The sequence below is a fragment of the Salvia hispanica genome, chromosome 1 (genome assembly GCF_023119035.1).
Source record: "Salvia hispanica cultivar TCC Black 2014 chromosome 1, UniMelb_Shisp_WGS_1.0, whole genome shotgun sequence".
NCBI lineage: Eukaryota > Viridiplantae > Streptophyta > Magnoliopsida > Lamiales > Lamiaceae > Salvia > Salvia hispanica.
In genome coordinates this window covers 9425642-9450645 of record NC_062965.1, presented here as the reverse complement: position 1 = coordinate 9450645, position 25004 = coordinate 9425642, and the positions used below count along the sequence as shown (strand labels likewise).

Sequence of the window (25004 nt, the reverse complement as noted above, 5' to 3'; positions counted from 1 at the left end):
CAATATGATGTTACACTTAACTTAGCTAACAAATGATATTGGTGTGCTTAAAAAAGGAAATTCACATACCATAGTGAGATGAGATTAGTTATTCTCTATTAGTATTGAAGAATGTTTTCATATTGTTTTTCTTATCTATAGAAAGTTTGGGTTTTTCGTACCCTATAGTTCTAAAGTACATTGGGTGGGCTGATCTGTTTGCGAGAAGTAATAGAGTGTCATTGCATAAAATCACATCTCAAGTGAGTCGAGATTGATGGTATCCTCTCAGATTATTATTATTATTATACAAAAAAATTGTTAGGAGATATAAAACAGAGAAATAAAAATCGGATATCTGAAAGTCGAAAATATCTAACAATCCCCCCCTATTTTAGTGCAACCTTGATTAACTAAAACAAGTCTTTCCCCCAAACATTCAAATTTTTGTATAAATGAAATTTTGTGATTAAACCCATATTAGTACATTACACATTCCAAATATTCGAATCCCCCCGGGGTCTCTAAGGTTAACTGAAACTCACATTGAATACAAGGATGATGTACACAAAAGTTTACATATGAATAGTTCTATCTTGACATATTTTTACTACCAATGTCCTTACCCTTTCATAAACTTTCAAAACCCAAGTCCCGGGGCTCTTAAAGGCGGCTAAACTTCATGCTTATATGGGAAGCTCCTTTATTCTTGCACCTACATTTGAAATTTTTTCAAAAGAACTATTAAGAATCTATATATTCAACCTCCTTAACTTGTAGGTCCGAACACATACCTTGGGACAAATTTTTAAAATGTTTTCCCAATCTCCAACATTAATTTTTCCCAAATTTAATTTGCATCTTTTCATCCCAAAGGGGGAAATTTGGGTATCTTAATATGGGAAGATTTGTAGTGGACTTTAATCCCACCCCCTATACCCGGATTTGTAAAAAAGATCTCTACTTAACCCTTTGGTTAAATGAGGGCTGTTGTCTGATTCTTCCAAACTCCACGGAATATCACACCACCCAAAAATAATTTTTCACAAATAAAAATGCTTTATCTAACACCTAACTCCTGACTTTCCATTATATATGACTATATGCCTTGCCAAGGAAACGACTATAAACCCCGATAGATATAGGTGATATCGGTTTGGGCCCACAAGGGAAATTTCTCATATATAAAATTTTTTAGCCATTTAGCCTTTTTTCCGTCCTTTTAATGCCCAAACCCCCATTCCATTGTTGAATTTGTTATAAAATTTTTTAATTTGATGCCCAACATATAAAACCACCCCCAAAGGGCTCCCCAAAACCACTTGGGGAAGAATGATTTCCCCTTGGTGATCCAACTTGCATCCGAATAACCTTCAAAACAAAGGAAACCCGGAATAAGGGAAAAACCTATAATCCATTGTTCCTTTTAAGTATTAAATTTTTTCGATTCATGGCTTGCAATGGATTAAATTTTTGGGATTATGAGTATATGACTAATTTTCCCAAGCAAAGGCTATTCGGGTCTGGTACTAATCATAGCATACATTAGTGATCCAATAGCCTTTGAATATTGGTGTTCACAACAACCCCTTTATTGGGAAACCCAGTTTTGGGATAAAAAAGGAGTCTTAACCCGGGAGAACAATTTTTTGAATTTAAAATTTTTTCCCAAAATCTTCTCAATATAATGTGATTGAGAAAAAAAGAAATTCCTTGTTTTTTCCATGTGTGATCTTAATTCCAAGAATCAATAGCCTTCCCCATGTTTTAAAAATCTCAAACTTAGATGAAAAAAATGTTTTGTTTTATCAACTTGATTTTGGTAAAGACCAAAATCAACATGTCATCCACATATAAGCAAATGAAAACCCCCTTTTAAAGGAAAAAAGAAATAAAAATTTGCTATATACCCCTTTTCCAATTTGGTTTAATAAAAAACCCAAAGGGGAAAAATCCACCGCCATCAAACTTCGATTTTTATTTTTTGGGGGCTTGTTTTAGTCCTAAAAAATTTTACCAATTTACAAACCTTATGTTCATTGGGGGCATGAAAATCCTTGGTTTTTTTGATATAAAATCTTTTTCATTTAATTCACCATTAAAAGGCGGTTTGACATCCTTTGGGAATTACAAGATTATTTTTGAAAATTTCAAAATAATCTAATTGTGGAAATCCCAGCAACGGGGGCATGGGGTCAAAATAACCAATTCCTTCCCTTTGCCCAAAAAAATTGGTTTAAACCCAACTGGCTTTATATTTGTCTATGCTTCCATCCCCCTTTATCTTCGTTTTTAAGATCCCTTTTCATTTTAAAACTTCACAACCGGGTGGTAAAGCCAAGATCCAAGTACCATTTTGGGTTATAGAATCCATCTCCTCTTGGGGTTGTCTCTTTCCAAAAAACGGGAAACTCTTAAGCCATAGCCTTTTAAATCCTTTGGGTCATCACCCCGGGAAAAAAATACGATATTGAAAATTAATTTCATTTCTTGATCCCAAATAAAAAAAAAATTGGAAAACTTTCCAAAAAACTTAACTTTTTTTCTCTCTACCCTTTCCCCAAATTTTGGGGGGTGTATCTATCACCTTTCCGAAGGGAAAAGATTACTAAACCTTGCAATCATGCCTCCGGTTTTTGGTATAGACGTGAATCTATCCTCATTTTCCAAAATCAAAATCCCTTGACTCAAAAAAAGTGCAAGATACATAGTCATTAGATTCTAAGACATTAAAAACCATAACAAACAGAAATTTTTTGAATACCTAAACCCCCAATCTATGCCTCTTTGACCTATGATTTTCATTTTAGGTTAGTTTGTCTTTCCACCCTTTTGACAACCCCAAACTCTAAGATAAAAATCAAATTTTGGGGGTTTTTAAAGCCAAAATTCATAAGGGGTAATCTTGTTCCTTTTTTGGAACTCTTTCAACAAATTCAAAATTTTTAACATCCCCCCCAAAATCCTTCACTTAGGCCCAATAACACAACATTGAATTAATCCCCTTTTTTTCAACGTTTCTATTCTTTTTAAAATACACCATTTTGTTGTGGTGTATATGGAGCAGTCGTTTTATGTCTATTTTACGATTCAAAAGTTTTATCATAATACTTTACCCCCCATCGGCGGGAAAAGTTTTAATCTTCCCCACCATGATAAAGCTTCCTTTCCTTAAAATTTTTTAAATTTATCAAGAGCTTCATCTTTTTAATGACATGAAAAGATGGAAAATCTAAAAGCATCATTAATAAAAAAAATTACATACTTTTTTTTTACCAAGTGAGGAAAAAGAATGAAAATACACAAGTCACTATGTATAAGTTCTAATACCTTAGTTTCTTTATTTACAAATTTTTATTGAAAGGTTTTTCTAAATTTTAAAAAAACATGCAAGTTTTAAAACCTTTCATTATTCAATTTTTGAAAAATATCAAACTCATTTTGACATATCTTTTAATCTCTTATAAGTCTAGCATGCCACAATTATGATTTACTAACATGATTACCAATACTTGAAGAGGTCATGAAACAATTTTTCACAAAAGAGACATCTAGATTCAACCAAAAAGCCAAAAAAGATAACCAAAGCCAATAAAATTTCCCTGCCTTGACAAAATGTATTTATCACTTTCTAATACTTGTTTATAGCCACAACTATTCAAAAACAATACCGAAAAATAACGTTTTTTTCGAATTCCCGTACATACATAACATTTTCTAACAATAACGAATTTCCGGAGGTTAAAAACTAGGCTAAATCCTATTTTCCCTTTTATTGGGGGCGTTCACCCCTTTCCAAACTTCAAGGAAGATCCATCTTAAATTTGGGTTTTAAAATCCTTGAACCATTGACGATCCTTTTCATACATGACATGTTGCACCCAATCAATCCACCATGAGATATCATCCCGACATAAAATGCTTTGGGGAAAAAAATTTATGCATAATAATTCTCAACCGAATGATCATTTAGGTAAAAAGACAATGATTTTTTTGGGGTCCTGGTCCTTTGTCCCTTTGTTTTTCCTTTTTCCTCCCCCTTTAACTTACAATCCTTTTGAAGTGCCCCGGTTTTCCCCCCGAACAAATTTTGGGCTTCTTATTCCCATCCTTTCTGTTATAACCCAAACTTCCGTTTCCCCAAACTTCGTTTTCTTTACCCCCTAGAGGGTTTACCCTCTTCCCCCTCAAAAATTCATTGTATTGTTCCATGCCGGCCTCGAATCAACCATTTTATAGTTGATAAAGTTACCAACAAGAAATTTTTCGAGGCATCTTCCCAAAACTTGGGGTTCGAAAAGAATCCCACAAATTCCTTAAAAGACCCCTACATTTTGATACACATCAAAAAAGGGAATCGGCATACCGATGTGACCACGACATATGTAGTCATCGTTTTTCCCCCCTTTATCCGCCTCCTCGTCATTTTCCCCCAAATTTCATTATCAAAGCCTTTGGGGATGGGAGTACTCGAACGTACACCAATTGGGGTTTGGCCATGAAATGCTCTTCTTTTCCCCCCGTTTTTAAAATCCCGTGAAAATTATCTAACTTTTTGGGAAAACCCTTTTTGGGCCCTTCCCTTTATCGTTTTTTTTGGGTTTGACATTTTGATTTGATCTTTGTTGGGGGGATATAAAACAGAGAAACAAAACCCGGGTATTCCCAAAGTCGTGTTTATCCTTTTTTATCAAATTTCCGGTTCAACCAAAATATTTAATTTTGGATAAAAATTTGGATTATTAAAAGATCATATGTTTGTATTTTCGATTTTTGAACCAGAAAATGGGTCGGAGAAGAAGAAGAAGAAAAAAGAAGAAGATGAAACGGTTTCAATGAAACATTGCAAATTTTTAGATTTAAACAAAATAACCGAATTTCAAAAGGTTTTTCCCAAATTGCAATTTAGTCCTTCGACTTTTGGGAAAAAATATTTTTTGGGTGGGAAATTTTCCCATCAAGTTTTGTCCCAAAAAAAATTTTGGGGGGCCTCCCTTGGGCCCGCTACCGGGGCGCCCCCAAACCCCCGTTCATCTATCTAGGAGCTTGCTTCTTATTATAACGAATTCAAATAAGCGTGCACTCCTTTTTTCCCCCACTTAAATAATGTATCATTTTAACAATAACCGATCATTAAATTAATCCAAATTTCAACCCAAAAAAAATCTAACAAAAATATTCATTATTTATTCGGGAATAATCAAAATTTGAGTTGTTCATCTATTTTGGGAAAAAAATAATAATTTGTTACCGTTGCCGGCAAATATAAATTAAATTTAAATTTATATTTAAAATATTAAAGATGAGAAATAATGAATTAAAATAGTCATATTCGCAACATAGATCCACGCATGCAAAAATTAATTATTTATTGAAGAGAATTAATCTTTAAAAGACTTAAAAAGTTAGTCAACATTTATACGGTTTGATCTGTTATTAGAGTGATGATAGTTCCAAGAAGTCCACAACACAATCAAAATCGAAGATTTCAATTAATCAGTGACTTAGTAATTGCCCGCGTTGTAGATCCTAGCTCGGGTTCGAGTGTCATTTCACCCATAAACACAACTCATTGCTGATTCTTCAATATCGGTATGTTCGAACCTCTACTTAGTTTCACCCAAGCTTCATCTTGGTCATGGATAGATCACCCAGGTTCGGGTCCATAGGCGTGACAATTAGAGCGACAATTTTCGACACGACACGATAATCCGACACGAATCCGCACGACATTATTGGGTTGGGTCAAGTCTTATTGGGTCCGTGTCCTTATCGGGTTGACCCATTAAGAACCCGATAATTTCGGGTTGGGTCTGGTCGGATGCGGGTCGGATACGGGTAACCCATTAAGAAATAATATTATTATTTTAAAAATATATTTTACTTTAAATTTTTTAATTTCTTATAAATTAGGTATAAAACGAATATTAATTATGTAAATTAGGTTAAAAATTAAGGTTTAATCGTGTAATATCGGTTTGGGTCGTTATCGTGTCGTGTCAACCCATATTATATTGTGTCTATAATGGGTTTGTGTCGGATGCGGATTGTGTTCGGATTTGAAGGTAGCGAGTGGGTATCGTGTCGGATTTACGATTTCCTTAACAGTCGGGTTCGGGTTAGGCCTTATTAGGTTGGGTCGTTATTAGGTTGACCGATAACGACCAAATCCGTACGATTTGCCACAATGACAATTGCCCTATGAAGACTCGCTTTAGCGGTTCAAATATTAGTTGTATAAGCTCCATCAAATGATATCCAAGTCGGACCGAGGCTTTGCATTGATATTTTAGTTGTTTTTTGTATTTTAAGAGCATCCACCATCCGCTGATGCATCGATGAGCGCTACAACGAAGCCGCGGCGGCCTCGCATAAGCGCACGGGAGCAGTGCGCAAGCGGGATCGGGTGAAGTATACGAAGTATATTTGTTCTCGAGGAGTATACGAAGTGCTTGAGAGGGTAGGGCAGGCAAGAGTTTGACCGATGTGTGCGATAAAGTGCTTGCGTCGTACATTTCACGTACGACGAGTTCAAGCACTACTTCCCTGGCTCATCGTGAAGGAGAAGCGAAGTTTCAAGGAGGGATTATGCCCATATCGTCTGCAAGGAAGAGAATGAAGAACACCGCTACCGGTGATTATACGGCGTGACAACGGCGTACCTCGATGGACCTCAACCAGCCGATGTATGAGGATGAGAGCTCCGGCACACCGGTGTCCTCCCGTTGGCAACAAAGCTGCGAAGAACAAGGCCAAGGCAAATGCGACGACCTCACGGAACTCGGCCCAGGCCGCGTCCCGACTTCGGTGCGGCACATGCCTACGGGAATTGGTGAGGGCCGCCAACCGAGGATGTTGTTGGACACGCTTTTTTGTTTCCACTTTGTAATTTTTTTTTAATTAAATGTAGGATTTGCCTTTAAATTGTGGTGCTTTTTATAATTTATTTTGGTTGACATATTTGCAAACATAAAAATTAAATACAAAATAGAAGTATAAAAACTATAAAGCGGATATAGGGCATTACCGTGCGTGGAAGGTAGAGGATAAAATGTTGATGTGGCGGGGGTTAGAGCGCCCCATTATGAATGCTCTAAGTATAAGTTGCTTGTTATAATCAAATTTAAAGTTACTCTATAGGCAAAGACAGAGGGATAGATCCTTATTAGCCAACCATCTTAATATTTTGTATGTGGTGCTCTTTGGCTGCAAACTTGTTTTGTTCAAAATTGAAAGAATAATGTAGGTAGAGCATTTTTTTGTTTGTGGGTGAACAAATGAGTTGATGAGAAACATTACCCGATGATATTTATCTTGCACAGAGTGAATAGAAGAAAAAACGGGATATTCAGAACTTTTATTGGCAAAAAATCAAAAAATTATGAAAATATACATATGTTCCTCTAATTTCAACTATAGACTTTATGGAGTAGTTTCTATCCAGACTATTTTTATTCTTTTTAATTCACTGACGGTTATACACAACCACGCTAAGTGACTCGAACCCGACTTATTAGTTGGCCTAACCAAAATTAAGTAATAATGGTAGAGTCACAACACAGACGCTAGAATCACACATACCATTGTAATCATCATCTATATACATGTATTGCTATTGCTAATTATGATCACAAAATCCCAACAATCAAACATTAGGATTCACACATAAATATGCTGTGGTCAAAATCTCGGCTGGCTGCTTCACACTGCCGCAATCAAATCCTGTACAAGTTCCTTTTCTTCAACCTGAGCTACTATACTGCTTGCAGAAGTTCATTTCCGTCCTTTTATCGTCTTGGGAGGATATTTCATTGCCTTAACACGAAAAACAGCCTGCGCAGATGGACACCGAGATGAATAAATAACCCTGACATATTCGGATGGGGGCTCATATGAGGCCAACATCATACCTTCTTATCAGCCCCAAACTCTATCACATCGGTAGGCCGAAACGAGTAGGCAGGTTAGGGAGACACGATACCGCCTGCCTTCATTGCTGCCAAATAAACATGTTTTATAACATTATCAGATTGCCCGGACTTTCATCTCATATTACACGTACTATCCCCGTTGTTCACTTAATATCGCATCGTATAGACAAATTAAACCAGCTTCGGGGGATGAAGTAAGCAACGAGATATGTTATGCTATATCTGTAAATTCGGGCTAGGAAGGTCATCATGGGATTAGAGTTCGGGCTATAATATAAGAATAAAGTCTCTTTTATGAGAATAAGCACGAGATTGAAGTCCTTACTCTGAAATCCAGGTCCCATACTCACTCCTCAAGTCTGTCAGGTAAAAAGCGCCGTCTTTGCAACTTATACGAGCATGCATTTTAGAAACCTACAATCTTCTGTTGTTGAGAACACAAGCGGTAAAGGTGAAGTCGAAACATGTTCAACAAGGGAAGAGTCTCACCTGAGCTGATGGTATAGCTATTGACACTCCTGGAAAGTCCGGATGCGGTACACTCCTAAGATGAGAAAAAAGTTACGCGCTAAACCCTAAACCATAAACAAGTAAATGTGGACTGGGGAAAGATGTATGCATACCCGATCAAGCAAGGGTTGTTGTCATCTCTGTTTAGGAATATAGTCTCAGATGCTACAGTCGAATCTCCAATTGGAAACAGAAACCAACTGGGTACGAAAAGTGAAGGTGAGCTAATCGAATGGAGATAGAAGTGTTCAAAATATGGGGTAAAAAACTTACTCTGCATCGAGAGCTCGCTCTAAAGCATCATCGTCTGAGAACCATTCCCGTAGCTGGTCACTAGCCTTCACGACATGCAGAAGAACAAGTTAGCTATTGGAAATTGCAACGTATCAAGAAGAGCTATTTTACTAGTTGTTTGAGAAGCCCACTTTGTCGGAAAGGCGGCATTGCGGCATTCTCCCTTCAAGTTTCGAGCTGCAAAGTATACAAATAAGTTGTCTGAAAACATGTAACTGAACAATGGAGAAAAGTGCATACTAAATCTATAATACTTACGAAGGCGAACATCGTTTTTGAACAAATAACTGGATACTCAGTAAAACCAAAGCGAAGGAATCTTACCCGTTGCCACCAAGAACCCAACTCAGCATCAGAGGCATACCGATGTCGATGAAGAACCTTCCCCCAACTCTTCCGGGATGCGGTATTCTAAATTGCGTCAGGAACTGCAAAACAGAGTACAAAATCCTGTCAATTTTAGATAACCATAAGCATCGTCTCTCATTCCCTGATATGAATAAGCAAAGTCAATGTTTCTTACAGACAACGGCCCCAGCCCAACTCCCAGATATGCCTTGTAAGTTGATGCCATGATCGCAGCCATTCTAGCAAGTCCATGAATGATTGCAACACGAAGTTTTCGAGCATTCTCATAACTGAAACAAAGCAAATCTAAGGGACAGTCAGATTCTTGTATGGTTTCAGAGCATTTTTGTGTCTACATGAAGAGGGGACGAGTGCTTCTGAGGATGAAGTTATAAACTCTTGCCTCCTTAAAGAAGAGACTATGTCGACTGGACTTCCTGACTCGATGCTTTGCCTTGTAGCCTTTTCAAGCTCGAGTGCAAGTTGATATCCGTCCTGGAAATCATTCATCGTGACATTAAAACAGATATACCAAAAATGCTAAAGTGATCAGAAAAGCTAACAATACTCAACACTTGTTTTTCAGATCAAATTTCAAGATGCTTTCGAGTTTAGGAGGTTTTTGCAGAAATGGGTCTACCTCAATGGCCATGCACCCTCCCTGGCCCAAGTTCGGCTGCATTGCATGGACTGAGTCTCCAAGCAACGTCACACGACCCTTTCCCCAAGAAAGTATTGGAGACCGGTCATATATGTCTCTTCGAAGAATTGCTTCTTCGTCAGTGGCAACAACAAATCCATAACATTATCACACCAACCTTCAAATAACTTTAGCAACCTTGCCTTTTTACCTTCAGAAACAAGAAAGCACATAAGGTGCACCAATCATGGAGAAGCACACATGCACGCTCATAAGAACTGTCACTCTTATTCATGACAATTGTTACTTTTATTCTACATTGTTAGTTTTAGATCATAGTTGTTGATTTTATCCATAACAATAATTCGGACTCGTTTGGACGTCTTCATGTCTCAATCTTAGAGCAGAAGTATTCCGCATTGGCTTAAATTTCATTGATGCAATAACAAATGTTGATTCGAAAGCAGCAGTTGATCCATGCAGAAAGCAATGAAGCATATTTACCATTTTCATCATCAACTCCACCAGGTGCTTCGTTGTAGAATGCATACCACTGCATCTTCCCACCTCCCACATCTGAGGAAACAAAGTATTGTTTGTGGCCCAGAAACACGCGGTACCTTCAAAATAGTTGATTTGCATAAGCCTCGTGCACATCATACACAGAGCAGGTCGGATAATATAGACGTGGAAACATTTGACACGAGCCATACCCTACTGTCTCAATGTCAGCAGGCACAAAATCTGCTATTCCCGTGTAACACGTGTAGCAGAGTATATCGGTTCAGTTTGCCCGAACAAGTTCTTCCTCACCTACATCAAAATCATCACTCCCACTATCAGAAAAAAAGGGAGAGAAATTTCTGGCTATAATTCTACAACATTACTAAAATGTAGTGGAACTTTCTTGAGAAGTATCAACTGAACGAATCTTTGATTCGATCCGACATATTCAAAGCAATACATGCCAAACAGCATTCATCTCTGACAAAACTTGTTTAAGCATTTGTACTGATAAAAAAGCAACGAAGAATCTACCTTTGACCATATCCCGTCTGCACCAACAAGAAGATCACCTTCATAAGACTGTCCGTTTTCGAGTTTCACAGTCACCTGAATACAGAATCAACAACTACTCTTCAACCATCAATGTAAGAAGAACTTCAGCCTCATGGATTAACCACACAACAACAACATCAGATTACCTTTTCACCATCATCGACAAAGTCCATGACATTGCTCTCGTTCATGATAATCTCGGGCCCAACCGCAGAAGCGAGGATCTGTTGCAAAGTCATGCGGCTGATGACTCTAGTGACCGGGAGTCCCCTCTCTGCTGCAGGGGTGAATGTATCAAACTTGACGTACCTGATAATCAACTCTATCATTCTATTGCACATTAAATGAGAATGACAACAGCCTTTTCATATGGAGCAAACAGGGGTAATTACACCATATATATACAAAATATTTCACTAATGTTTCAAATTAGTACAAAAAATTTGAAGTTAGAATATACAACTGGGTGAAAAAGACAATTAAATAAGTTTTGGTATATTAAGTATTAAGAAAATTGATTTTTACTTGTCTCATCACACCATGCCTACTAACTAGTAAACATTAGAGATCCTAATTTTTTAACATGAACTTATATAATACTAACAAATTAGGGATATGGAGTGAATAGGATGAAAATAAGAAAAAGTTAGTGATTTTTGACTGATTGCACTCATTTGAAACACTAATAAAAAAATTTGTATGATACTCCCTCTCCCTCTGTCTCAATAAATATGAAACATTCACTTTTTAGCACTGAATTGATTTTATGTGAGTAATGAAGAGAGAATAAACTAAGATGAAAAGATAGAGACATGCTATTTCCATTTTAGAAAACGTTTCTTTTTTAATTAGACGAGACAATAAAAAAGAAAAACGTTTTATTTTTAATGGAACGAAACGGAGTATACGCTAATTTAAATTTTTTTATAATAATTAGAAATATTGGTAAAAATTCCAATATTTGAAAACTAAGAAAAACATACCAGTTGCCGGAAATCCCATCAACCAAGCCGTTAATCCGATCGCCGGTGATGCAGCCGGTGTTCAAAACCTCCTCCGCAACGCCCATATCAATGGCCTCCAAAGCCGCCAAAGCGTTGCTCTGTATCTGAATGGGACCCCTATACTGCCCCTCCCCTCTAATCGCACTCAAATCCCTCTCAAAAACCACCACATCAAACCCTTTCCTCTTCGCCGCCAACGCGAAAACCAACCCGCCAATCCCGCCTCCCGCCACCAGAATCCGCAGCTTCTTCTCCGCCGCCCTCGAGCTCAGCTCCTTCGGAGCTTCCGCCACGCTAGCTCTCACCGCCGCCGCTTTCTTCGAAGAAGCCCAATTGCCCTGCTTGCCCGAAACCCTGCTCTTGCCCGGGGAGCCGCGAGTTTTTGTCGGAAAAAAACTCGATCTTGGCGAAATTGCGGCGGAGGGATTGTAGAGAAGGGATGAAGTCATTCTGATTCTTCCAAACTAAATTGGAAATTGAGAATTTTCAATTGAATGAATGAATGAATCATACGTGAAGGAAGAAGAATGTCTGTTAATTTTATCATGGAAAGAATGAGTGGGGCCGGGGCAAATGGGAGCCAATCTATTGTAATGAAGGAGGTGAAGAGATGGAGATTTCATTGCCATGTGTCACTCTGATGTGGCGCGGGTCTGCAAATATCTTTATTTCGTGTCTCTGTGGTCACCTATTTTTCACAATTTTTTTTTAATTTACTTTTACGCTTCAATTTTGGTGTCGTTTAAATTTTGAATACGAGAATTTCTTCTTGGTGATCTTGATTGATCCTAAATCATCCACGATTTATTTTGGTGTATATATATACCAAAAGTTGAATACGAGGATCACAATTTCTGCTTTGGTGTTCCTAAATCATCCACGATTTATATACATATTTATATACGAACTTCAAATTTAATCCTTGTAAAATGCCCACAAAAAATAGTGTCATTTCCAAAAATAAAAGTTTATCTATCATACTTTATCTATTTTTTCTATCGTCTTTCATATTTTATCTATTTTTTTCTCATTTTTTCTCTTATTTTACCTACTTTTATTCTAATACTCTTTTATTTTATCAATATCTCATTAAAATTCGTGCCATTTATAAATGAAACTATTTTTACTAAACAAAAAGGAATGTATTTTAACTTTCAGAATCGAAAAAACATCACAATATGTATTTGAATTAGAAAAAATTATTATTTAAAATTATTATTTTCGATTTATACTCATGAGACCTAAAAAAAAGAATATAACAATTTTTTTGTCATTTTCTCTCATATATCCTTTATTTTCTTTCTTACGCGACTTTTCTTTTCTCTCTTTTGTCTTCCTTTTTTTCCATACTCAAATCTCCATCCACCAACAAACTTTCTATTTTGCCTCTCGTCTATTCACCAATAAATTTCTCATTTATCTATATACTGCTTCATCTCCATTATTTTGAAAATATAATACTTCATCCATCCCTTAAAATTTGGCACCATTTAATTTGGCACTGGTTTTAAGAAATGTAATAGAAAGTAAAAAGTCAGTGGCATGTGAGTCCTACTTTTATATATTAATTTTAAAATAAAATGTGAGTGAGAATGAATTAGTGGAATATAAAGTCCACTACCAAAAATGATAAAAGTGAAAATGACAAATTTTTAGGGACGAACGAAAAAGGAAATAAGTGACAAATATTTAGGACATAAGGAGTAATAAATAGTTAAAGTGGAGAGAGTAAAGTAAGAAAGAGAATATATACGAACGACAAGACTCTTTCTCTACATTGTTTTCTTTCTCTCCACTTTAACTACTCCCTCCGTTCCATAGTAGTGGAGGCGTTTCTTTTTGGCATGAAGATTAAGAAAAAGATGTGTAATGTATTAATAAAAGATTAAAAAAGTAGGAGAGGGGCAAAAATAGAGAGAATAAAGTAAGAGAAAGAGTAAGTGAGAAGAAATGTGTTGATATTTTACTAAAAAGAAAAATGACTCCACTACTATGGAACCTAACAAAATGACAAAATGATTCTACTATTATAGAACGGAGAGAGTATTTATTATCATTTTCTCAAAAGAGTGCAAAAAAGAAACGACTCAAGTAACGTGGGACGGAGGGAGTACTACTTTTGGTAGTGGACTCCATATTCCACTAACTTTATCTCTCTCACATTCAATTACAAACATAATATAAAAGTAGGATTCACCCTTCCACAATATTTTCAACTCACTTTCTTCTACATTTTTTGAAAATCGTGCCTAATGAAATTTGCCCTTGTATTAATGGACGGAGAGAGTATGATATTATTTAAATAATAATTCATTTTTCTTAATGTTATTTTGGGTAGCATAAGTACTTCCTCCGCCCCACATGAATATGTAATCTTTCCTTTTTAATCCGTCCAACAAGAATATGCACTTTTCAATTTTGGAAATTATTTCCTCTCTAATTAGGTGGGAACACATTCCCCACTAACAATACTTTGATTACTTTTTCTCTCTACCTCTTTCTTACTTTACAAATTTTGCATTAAAATTCGTGTCAATCCAAAATGCATATTCTTTAGGGACGGAGTGGGAGTAATATAATCATAATTGTTCGACTCAAAATTATGTTATTTTCTTCAAAAAATTCCATGACATTTATGTTTATCCAATTATATTATACCCCCTCCATCCCCGATTAAGAGTCACACTTTTCCATTTCAGTCTCTCCCCAATTAAGAGTCACACTTCATTTTTACCATAAATAGTAAGTAGGTCTCACATTCCACTAACTTTTTCAACCAACTTTTCTTTACATTTCTTAAAATCCGTGCTCGGTCAAAGTGTGACTCCTAATCAAGGACGGAGAGAGTATAAAATTACATCATACATGTATTAAATCACATTTGCATAATATTGAAGTATTGAATATTTCCAACTCAGTATGTATATATTTATTTATCAAAATAAAGAGAGATGTTCTGAGAATGGGGTAGAGAGGGAAAAGAACACTTTTATGGAAATTAAGGACCTCAGTCCTCAAATGATAATTTTTCTAATTCGGAGACATTTGGCAATATTTTTTATAATCCAAGGACCGAAAAGGTGTAAATTGCATTTTGAACAAATCAAATTTTATACGCACAACAAATTTGCTTTACGATTTATCAAGTGAACAAATTTGATTTCATTTTATATACAATTTGTTATGCATACCAAGTCTGGTTCACTTTGTTTACAAGTCTGTTTTATTTTTGCAAACTTGGTGCATAATGTGCATTGTACTACTATATATCGTTTTTTACTTTTCCATGGAAAACCATGATTAAAACTTCTGTTAATCATACCAATCTTCCAGATTATACGTAGTATGAGTTCCTAACCTTTTGTTCTATTTTCAATGGCGGAACCCAATGCTCTCCACACCCTTCCTATTGATTCACCTCTGGATATCAATAATGGAACTCCACCCTCTCCTGCTGATTCCTCTCCTCCTGATTCACCTCTGGATATCAATGATGTCGTCACCGGAATGAACTCCATCCCCTCCTGCTAATTACCCTCTGAATATCAATTACGTCGTCCGCCCCCTCCTACTGATTACCCACCTCACTCCTTTCCTCCTTGACTTCACAGTTCACACCATTCCTACTTATTTCCGACCTCAATCCCTTCCTAGATTCCTGACCTCAATCCCCTCCTCCTGATTTCCCGAAGAAGAAGAAGAATAATGGTAAACTCCCCCAACTGTGGATGCCAACCCCAACCTCACTCCCCAAACTATGGATACGGGTGGGCATAAATACCAAAAATTGGTATATCAATTGTATTACCGAAAAATACCGAATTTTTGGTATACAGTAATTTTCGATACAGTACAATACCGCATCGTAAGTTTTTTATTCGATAACGGTATGAATTTTCTTATACCACGGTATACAGAAAATATTATCGGTATATGCTAGTATAACGAATATTACCGATATATACGAGTATTACTGGTATATATTGCCGAATATAACGAATATAAAATTATTGCCAAAAATTTAACGAATTCATGAGTATATGTTACTCAATGTAACGAATATTACCAAAAATATTACCGGTGTACCAGTAGTCTAAAATATGTAGCAAAATCAATACTTAATCCTTTAAATATTGAACCATTATTTTGTCAATGAATCAATTGAACCTTTTTATGTTAAACATGAATTCAAAAAAAAAAATATTTTAGATCTTTTGGTCACGTTTGCTCAAATAAGGATAAAAGAAAATTAATCACTATAATGGATTAGAAGACAAGTTAATTAATTCAACTACTCACAAGAAAATTAATCACTATAATTGATTACAAGGCAAGTTAATTAATTCAACTACTCACAAGAAAAGTATTTATTTTAAATACTAAAAAGTATTGTATAGTAAATATAGTCTGCACATTAAAATTTATATTAATACTCCAAGCCAAGAATTAACTATTTGAATAGTTGATGTTTATTTATTATGTTGTGAAAGTTAATTAAAAACTTTATGTTTCTATATTTATTCAATTAGTAGAAATTCAAAATGATCAAAACTACTGAATTTTGACAGAGGAATATGTATAAGTGCACTTGAGAAAGAAACATAAAACCATTCCACTGGATCAAAGGACCTATTAATATCTTGAACAAATAAACGTGCTCCTAAGTAAGAATTAAAGATATAAATAACAAGTTTGTAGTTTCATTTTTATGTATTCTAGCAAACTATATTGGTAGATTCTTTTATAGAATTATAGTTTGAGTACATAGTAGCCAAATTCTGCTTTGAGTATAAGTGGGAGAAAATGTGTGAATGTGTAGCACAAGGCCAATAAAGCGGTTGGTATACTCGAAAGCATTCTTTGAGTATAAAGCAGGGACGGATGTACATGCATTTTACAAGGGGCAAATGCCCCACCTCAAAAAAATTCATTTGTGCTATTTTTATCACTATTTTTAAATTTTTTTAAATACCTTTATAAAAGCCCCTTCTAAAATCCTTAAAATGTCTTTATATGGAATTTTTCCCCATTTATATAGAATTTCTGGCTCCGTCCCTGAGTATAAGTGGGAGATTGCTGGGGTTTGTATATTAAAAGATGATTCGAGTGTACATGCCTTGTACAGTCAGCTTGTGCATGTATACAAGAAACGTCACGCCCACTTGTTTACCTAATTATGAGAATAAATAACACACCCTTCGTTCCATAGTAATGGAGTCATTTTGCCATTTTGGTACGTTCCATAATAATGAAGTCATTTCCCTTTATAGTAAAAGTCAACACATTTCTTCTCATTAACTTTACTCTCTCTTATTTTATTCTCTCTACATCTCTCTACCTTTTTCATTTCCTACTTTACCCTTTCTTTACTTAACTCACCTAACACAATTTTTCTTAATCTCCGTGCCGAAAAAAATTGCCTCCATTACTATGGAACGGAGAAAGTATAATATAACGACTTATTTATTGAAATACAAATAAACAAGTCTAAGACTTCTTACTAAGAAGGTTAAAATAGGACAATCTAATGATTTCTCATGGGTTCTCTAGTAGGGGACTTGACCAAATTTAGTAAGAAGAAAAACGAATTCATAACCTAGATAGGCTCTGGCTATCTATTGGTATGATTGCAGTGTTTGTGATAATTCTCTCTTACCTAAGAATTAGTTTATTGTTGTTAATTACTCCCTCCGTCCGCCATTAGGAGTTCTATTTCTTGGTGGCATGAGTGTTAAGAAATGTTAAGAAAAGTGGGCTGAAAAAAGTTACTGGAATAGGGGTCTCACTTGTATATACTAGTTCTAAATGAAATGTGAGTAGAATGAATTAGTGAAAAGTGATACCCTATTACCATTTATGATAAAAGTGAACCGAGACTCCTATTCGCAGACGGATCAAAATGGAAAAACGGGCCCTATTTTCGGACGGCTCGATGCCTATTCTGTTCCTTTTGTGGCATTTATCTACGAGTGCTACTCGAAGTTTGCATTCTATTTGTTTGGCTCATTTTCTGACACAAGCACTGTTCTAATAAAAGTGAACCGAGATTCATATTCGCATACATATCAAAATGGAAAAACAGGCTTTCTATTTGCGGACGGAGGGAGTAGTTTCTAAAAAAAAAACACTCGACTATTCTGCATGAAAGTGTCATTTATTTATTTTAATGCCCATTTATTTAACATGTTGCACCATTAAAATTTAATATACTTTTTTATATAAATCTAAATTATTCCATCCTTTCAACACTTGTGGAGAGAAAATTATCTCCACTGACAACTCATTTAATATTTGTTAACATAATTATGACACCATAAAAAGGATTACTTGAATTCTTTTGATTATTCTACAATAGTTTTAAAATCACTTCCTTTCTAAATCCTTAATACCTCGCGGTAGTTTTACAAATTAGTGAAGATTTTTCCATTTAACTCTGTATTTATTATTTTTCCATTTAACTCTGTATCTATTCTTACATGTACTAATACTAATTTTAGCATTTCATAACTATAAAATATAAGTTCTAAAAAAAAAATCATAAACAATTTTAAAGTTTTTTTTATAGATTAACTCCAATTTGATGAGTTTCTTCTTCTTAAAAAAAATTAAATTTGTCGGCTAGCTGATCACAATAGCGGACTAGCCGCACACCAGTGGCTAGGGCGCTGGCTAGTCCACTATTATGGAGTCTCTTATTTTATACCTCCTTCTTCTTCTTCTACTCTTTCCATTTTTCTGTAAATTAATACTCCCTATATCTTTAAAAAATAGACAACATTTGAAATACCACTGATTTTAATGCATGATTGATTAAATAAAGAAGAGATAAAAAGAAAAAATAATTGGAGTAGTATTAACGAAAAATGAGACCTATCTTGTTCCTTCCACGTGCTAAGACATGAATTTTCTTCGTCCAAAAAAATTGAAACTCATGAGCATTGCCTTTTTTTCCATCTATCTCCGGACATTAAATTGCAAACAGCCGACATCAATATTCAAATCGAAAATTAAACAAGAAAAAAGTAGATTATTCAAACTCCGGAGCATGATGAAAACTCGTTTGATTGGTTATTTTGTTGTCCTAATGTTCTAGGTAGGTAGCTAATATAATTGAAAAAATCATTCAAATATTATTCCTATGAGATCTTGGACAAATACACTTCCCGAATTTTCAGCATTAGTACCATATTTATTATGTCATTCAGTTAGTTTCTTTTACATCTAATGAAAAATATGATTCTGATTATAAAATTAAAATAGAAGCTAAATTAGTTTTATAATTTTTAAAATTGAAATTATATACTCCTAACTACAAAGTCAAATAATTAACCAAAAATTATTACAGTAACATTTATTCCTTTTGGCTTTTTTTGGTACGAAAATACCCTTTGATATTATTTTGGGGATTTGGGCAATTTGGTCTTTTTACACTTTTAACATTTTAAATCGATATTATTTTAGTTATGTACTAACTTTGATATTATTTCAAAATTATCATTCTTCTTTCATTTTGTTATCCTTCACTGAATTTTTTTATTTCAATATTAGATTTAATTTTATAAAATTAAATTTAATATTTAGATTTTTAAATATCAATAAATTTTTTAATGAAAACTATTAATTCATGGACACTATAAATATTGATTAAAACTATTAATTTTTGTTATTTAATATAATATTCAATTGAATTGAAGAAGTACAGAAAAATAATATTAATCATGATGGAAAAATAAGAGTTATTCTATTTAGCCTCCGTTCGGTTGTTATAATTGCTTGTGATTAAATATTATGAAGTTGACTAAAAATTTGATCCTACTTAAAATTTTTATATAGGAGTATTTTTGTTAAAATTTTCTAGTAAATTTTGATTGTTTTCAAATTAATAAACAAAAATTATATTAGTCTTACATTAGATGCATATTTATTTCAGAATAAATTGTGTTATATAATCTATTTATGATTAAAGCTATTTAAATATTGATTAAAACTAAGGCGTTGTCATACCTTATTGATTACATAGTACTATACACTATCAAATATTGATTATAACTATTAATTTTTGCTATTTAATAATTTTTATAATTAAAAAATTTTATTGATATTTAAAAAATAAAATTTAAAATTTTGTAAAATTAAATCTAATATTGAAATTAAAAAAACAAATTCAGTGAAGGATAACAAAATGGAAGAAGAATGATAATTTTGAAATAATATCAAAGTTAGTACATAACTAAAATAATATCAGATTTAAAATGTTAAAAGTGTAAAAAGACCAAATTGCCTAAACCCCCCAAAATAATATCAAAGGGTATTTTCGTACCAAAAAAAGCCACAAATACACTTCCCGAATTTTCAGCATTAGTACCATATTTATTATGTCATTCAGTTAGTTTCTTTTACATCTAATGAAAAATATGATTCTGATTATAAAATTAAAATAGAAGCTAAATTAGTTTTATAATTTTTAAAATTGAAATTATATACTCCTAACTACAAAGTCAAATAATTAACCAAAAATTATTACAGTAACATTTATTCCGAATAGAATTCCATTGTAAATTGTGCTATCAGACTCGATCAAAAATTTTGAAGGGGAAAAGCAACAAATGGATCTACTTCCCCATGGTTTCCCGACTGATAAAATAAAAAAGAAAAACATTGAAGATGCCCTAATCTTAGGGGCTCAAGAAAAACAAGGGAAATGAGTTCCCATTTCATGACACACTCACCATTTTTACATGACAGATTAACGTACAATTGTGTACCATTTAAACAATAACAAATAGTAAGATTTATAAATAATGTTTTCTACCGCATACCACCAATGTTTACCGAGATCTCCTGCAATCAAGATATGGTGAAGGGGGCCTGGATCAGCATTGAGTTAATATCTCTGCGCCATCCTTGGTTACTAAGATGGTGTGCTCGAACTGAGCTGAGAGGCTGCCATCCTCTGTTACAACTGTCCATTCGTCGTCCCACATTATCGGGTTGATGCTTCCCAGTGTCAACATTGGTTCTGCAAAACATGATTCTGTGTGAGAACGTAACCTGCACTTTAGTCTCCATATAAAGATGAGGAGACAAGAGTATGATACATTCTTGACCCTTCAAGATTACTTGGATATAAAAATTTACAAATGCATCTTTGTAACATAATTATGATTTTTAGGCAGACGAGACAGAATAGCCTTGAAACCGAAATCTCAAACAATGCTCCGGGAATATTATTTTTTTTTAGTTGTCTTTAAACAGCGGGTAGCAGAAAAAAAAAATTATCTGTAAAATTCTGCATCACAACAGTTGATCTTTTTAAGAGTAAGAGTGACTTGGATAATACCGATGGTGAAGGTTTGGTTTAGAACCATACGTCCACGATCATTATTCCCTGTATAAACCAAAATCAATCAGAAATCAAACGTAGGACAATTTTATATAACATATGTTGTAATCCACAAAAAAGTAAGGAATTATTGAAAGAAGAGCAGAAGAATCTACTGTAATGAAGAACCACAGGAGCACTGTGGAAAACTCTTCCAACTCCATGGCCAACGAACTGCTGGACAACTCCATAACCATGTTCATCTGCATGGTCACTTTTAAAAGAAAATCAATGCAAAGCAGAAAATATGAACATAAATTATCATTTTCTCTCCTAATGTGAGTCAGTAGCCATCAGATGTGTTTGTTCCTTCCATATTTCAGATTGCTCAATTAATTAGACAATTAACATTCAGGTACTCATGCAAAGATAGTCATTCAACTTTCATGTTTATCTCTGATGTGGTCCTTATGAGCAATATTCAATAATTAGTTTTAATCTTTTATTTGGTTGAGTTCTTTAAACTCTGTAATAAAATTCCAGAAATAAAATACTCCCTCCATCCCACTTTAAGAGTCCCGGTTAACCATATTTGGATGTCCCACTTTAGGAGTCCCGGTTGAAATATTACATAAATGGTAATAGGCCCCACATTCCACTAACCTTTTACCACTCACATTTTATTATAAAACTAATATATAAAAGTATGACCCACATTCCACTATCTTTTTTCACCAACTTTCTTTTACACTTCTTAAAGCCCGTGCCGATCTCAAATGGGACTCCTAGAGTGGCACGGAGGGAGTAACACAAAATCGAAGGATCAACCGAATCATATGATAGTTGAGTGACTCAATTATAATATGCACAGGTATAGGCATGATTATATTGTATAATACAGTCAACAGGAAAATTGCGATATAACAGATGTCTTACTGTATTGTCTTGCCAATTTGTTTAAATTCGACTCCTGGTGCACATATTGATATTGCCTTGTCAAGGCATTCTTTGGTCACCTATCACAAAGCACGGTTATCGGTCAGAAAGTAATGACTCAAACTCTCAACGGCAAATAATGATAGGACAAGCTTTGTCATAAACAACCTACACAATGACTTGATCAAAATAAACAAAATATTAGAGATGAAACATATTCTTTGAACTAAATAGAATAAAGATAAATAGCACCTACCAGGCAACCCTACCTTAACTAAGCTTATGGCCTCCTCACTGACTTCTCCAACAAAAAATGTTGCAGATGTATCACCATGATAACCCTGCATGTCAGTCAATTAGTCAAATGCACAAAGACTCTATCAAGCAACTTAAAGGAATTCAGGGTTCATTGAGAGCGTATTGCACAGAGAACTAGCTGCTTCAGAAACAAGAGAAATTGGGGACAATTATTTGCTTACATTAAGATAAACTGTAACATCAATGTTGATAATGTCACCATCCTGCAAAGCCACAAGCCAGAAATCTTAAAGTTGCGAATTTCACACATAAAAAGAAATACTATTTCGAAGCTAATGGTTCGCTGCAACAAACCTGAAGGGCCCGTGAATCTGGAATACCATGGCAAATGCACTCATTCACTGATGTGCATACACTCTTTGGAAACCCACCATAACCAAGGGGAGATGGATATGCTCCATTGTCAATAATCATTTGATGAACTGCTTGGTCAATTTCATCTGTTGTGATGCCTGGCTGCCAAGGGATGACAATAAACTGTAAATGACGTCTGGTGCAAAGCTAGACCAATGCATGATTGAATTTATATATGTACCGATTCAAGGTTCCTAGTCCTTAGAGATAGTAAAAAAAATGTCACCAGTGTAATAGAAGCATTCATGAGAGTGGAAAAGAGGTAACAGCAGGACTAGTTACTCGAATTCGAATTGAAGTCTTGATGGGCCTGGCAAGACAGATCATATGCAAAAAGTAAATGAACAGAAATGAACCTTCACTAGAGTTCCAGCATGCTGAAGAACTTGTGCAGCAAGCCTCCCTGAGGCTCTCATGCATGCTATCCCTTTCTCGTTGTGTATTTCAGGCCCACTAGCAATTCCAGGTGGTTTTCTAGATTTCACATAAGGAGGTTTTGGTATGTTATCGGGGACTGGCCGAGTGGGAGATACTGTACCGGGTTTTAAACGTTGCCTTTTGCTATCAGCAAATTCTTCATTGTTTCTGCTAGGAAGATTATAAATTTAGATCAACAGCAAAAAAAGAAGAAGGAAAGCCACTGTAGGGGTAGTATACACTCACTAATTATTAGTAACAAAGTGAGTGGTTTTAGCAATAATCTATAACATATTCATCTTATTGCAGAGTTAAAGCTCTAAACAGGGCATGCTTTCAGTATATTCTTTCAAAGAATAAATTTCGCATAGATTCTTGTTATAAATTTAATTTAAATGAAATGAGAAACTAAACGATGTTTCTCTGCCCTCTTAATTTATAATTCATTACTAACATACCCCCAAAACAATATATGAACTAGTAATACTCAAGAAGGAGCTAATTTCCAATCTATAGAATAAAGTCCACATGTTTTTTTCAGTTAATGTGTGCTTAAATACTCTGAATTTTGTAGAAACAGGAGAACATACCCTCTGTTAAATAATAAATTGGTCAATCCAGAGAACGTCCTTGACATTTTCATTGAAACATGTTCCCTTCCTGCTCAGAAATTCATTATGAAACCAATGTTGGTAGTATACTATCCAAAAATATACTTCTCTTGCAAAAATATGTGAAACTAAATAACCAAAATCTGAAACAACCAACTTCAACAAGGATAGCAACATAATATGACTTGAAGAGGTTTATAAAGGAAAATAGAAACAGCGAATCCTTGGAAGCTGTACGAGTTCATTGTAAACACACATTAAGAAGTGGCACATGAATAACAATCTATACGAAGAGAAAGGTTCAAGGCTAAGTGGCTAACATGAAACTCGACTATGAAAAGGAATCGGAAAATCCTTGGACGCTGTAGCATGAAATTCAACTTTCTACTAATGTTAAATCATCAAAACCTCAAGCAGAATAAAAACTCTCAATTCAGTACTAAACTCATGACATAATTTTCCAATGAACTATTCACACTCAAACATCGATCCAGTGAATTAACAATAATTAACCATACCGTTTTTATGATGTGAGAGAACTCGAATGTAAACTGTTTCAGGTAATTCTAATTATATAGCACTACATGTTGCAGGATGAGTAAATAGAAGTATCGATAGAACATTTGATAAAAATAAATTAATAACTGACTTGAAGCTTAAATAAATCCAGCTCTGTCTCGATTCAATCGAGAATTTATCGGATTAAACTTGAAATGCGAGGCAAATAGATATCGGATTCCAATAACACAACAAACGAGTTGGTGAAATTAGTAATTGGAGGTGAAATTAAGGAACCTGGATTGAAACGAAAGAGACGGTGGATTGAATGGGAGGGAAGAAAGCGGCAGTCTCCAAGGAAGGTGGATATTAAGCGAGGTTGAATTGAAGTGGCCGCCGCCATTATTTCCTTTCTTGCTTGGCTTCCTCCACAGCTATATCTGTTTTAAGATATTTTTGCGGCACTGGTTTTAATCTTCACCGCGATTTTAAATGAATCTAAAATTAGATAGTCCCTTCCGACCCAGTAGTACAAACGAGTATAAATTTCATTCTTCCCATCGAATCTATTTTTTTGGTTATCCCAAATTTAAAATAATTCATTATTAAAAATAAAAATCTTTTTCTTTTAATTTATTTCATTCTCTTCTTTTTTCCCCTTCATATAAAATAAAGTTGCATAAATTATTATTGCCATGGAGTTTCATCTTCTGAGGGAAAAATATTTTTTAGGCAGTTTCAATATGAATTAAGAGTCTTAATATGTCATTTATGTCCGTCTCA

General features: G+C 34.6%; 2 protein-coding genes across 3 annotated transcripts; both read right to left on the bottom strand.

Moving 5' to 3' along the window:
• Positions 1-7492: 7492 nt before the first annotated feature.
• On the bottom strand, positions 7493-12324 carry LOC125214393 (zeaxanthin epoxidase, chloroplastic-like). The gene is given in 20 exon segments (XM_048115401.1): positions 7493-7812; positions 7890-7927; positions 7930-7950; positions 7953-7975; positions 8236-8324; positions 8400-8454; positions 8534-8620; positions 8694-8758; positions 8846-8891; positions 9039-9142; positions 9238-9352; positions 9466-9557; positions 9703-9851; positions 9854-9913; positions 10207-10322; positions 10416-10473; positions 10476-10515; positions 10741-10815; positions 10908-11070; positions 11745-12324. Coding segments are annotated over 20 exon segments (1926 nt in total). The 5' UTR covers positions 12215-12324; the 3' UTR covers positions 7493-7752.
• An 8099-nt stretch (positions 12325-20423) lies between these two features.
• Positions 20424-24708, bottom strand: LOC125214400 (methionine aminopeptidase 1D, chloroplastic/mitochondrial-like). 2 transcript variants are annotated; one of them, XM_048115413.1, is made up of 10 exons: positions 24519-24708; positions 23703-23772; positions 23052-23283; positions 22636-22797; positions 22503-22544; positions 22293-22364; positions 22024-22103; positions 21264-21361; positions 21106-21153; positions 20424-20784 (listed from the first exon to the last, which is right to left on the bottom strand). In XM_048115413.1, exons 1-10 carry the CDS (start codon positions 24622-24624, stop codon positions 20639-20641), a joined length of 1056 nt encoding a protein of 351 aa, XP_047971370.1. In that variant the 5' UTR covers positions 24625-24708; the 3' UTR covers positions 20424-20638. The 2 variants fall into 2 exon arrangements, with proteins under 2 accessions (XP_047971370.1, XP_047971378.1); XM_048115421.1 differs by having other exon boundaries at positions 23052-23280; positions 24519-24707.
• Between the last annotated feature and the right edge of the window lie 296 nt (positions 24709-25004).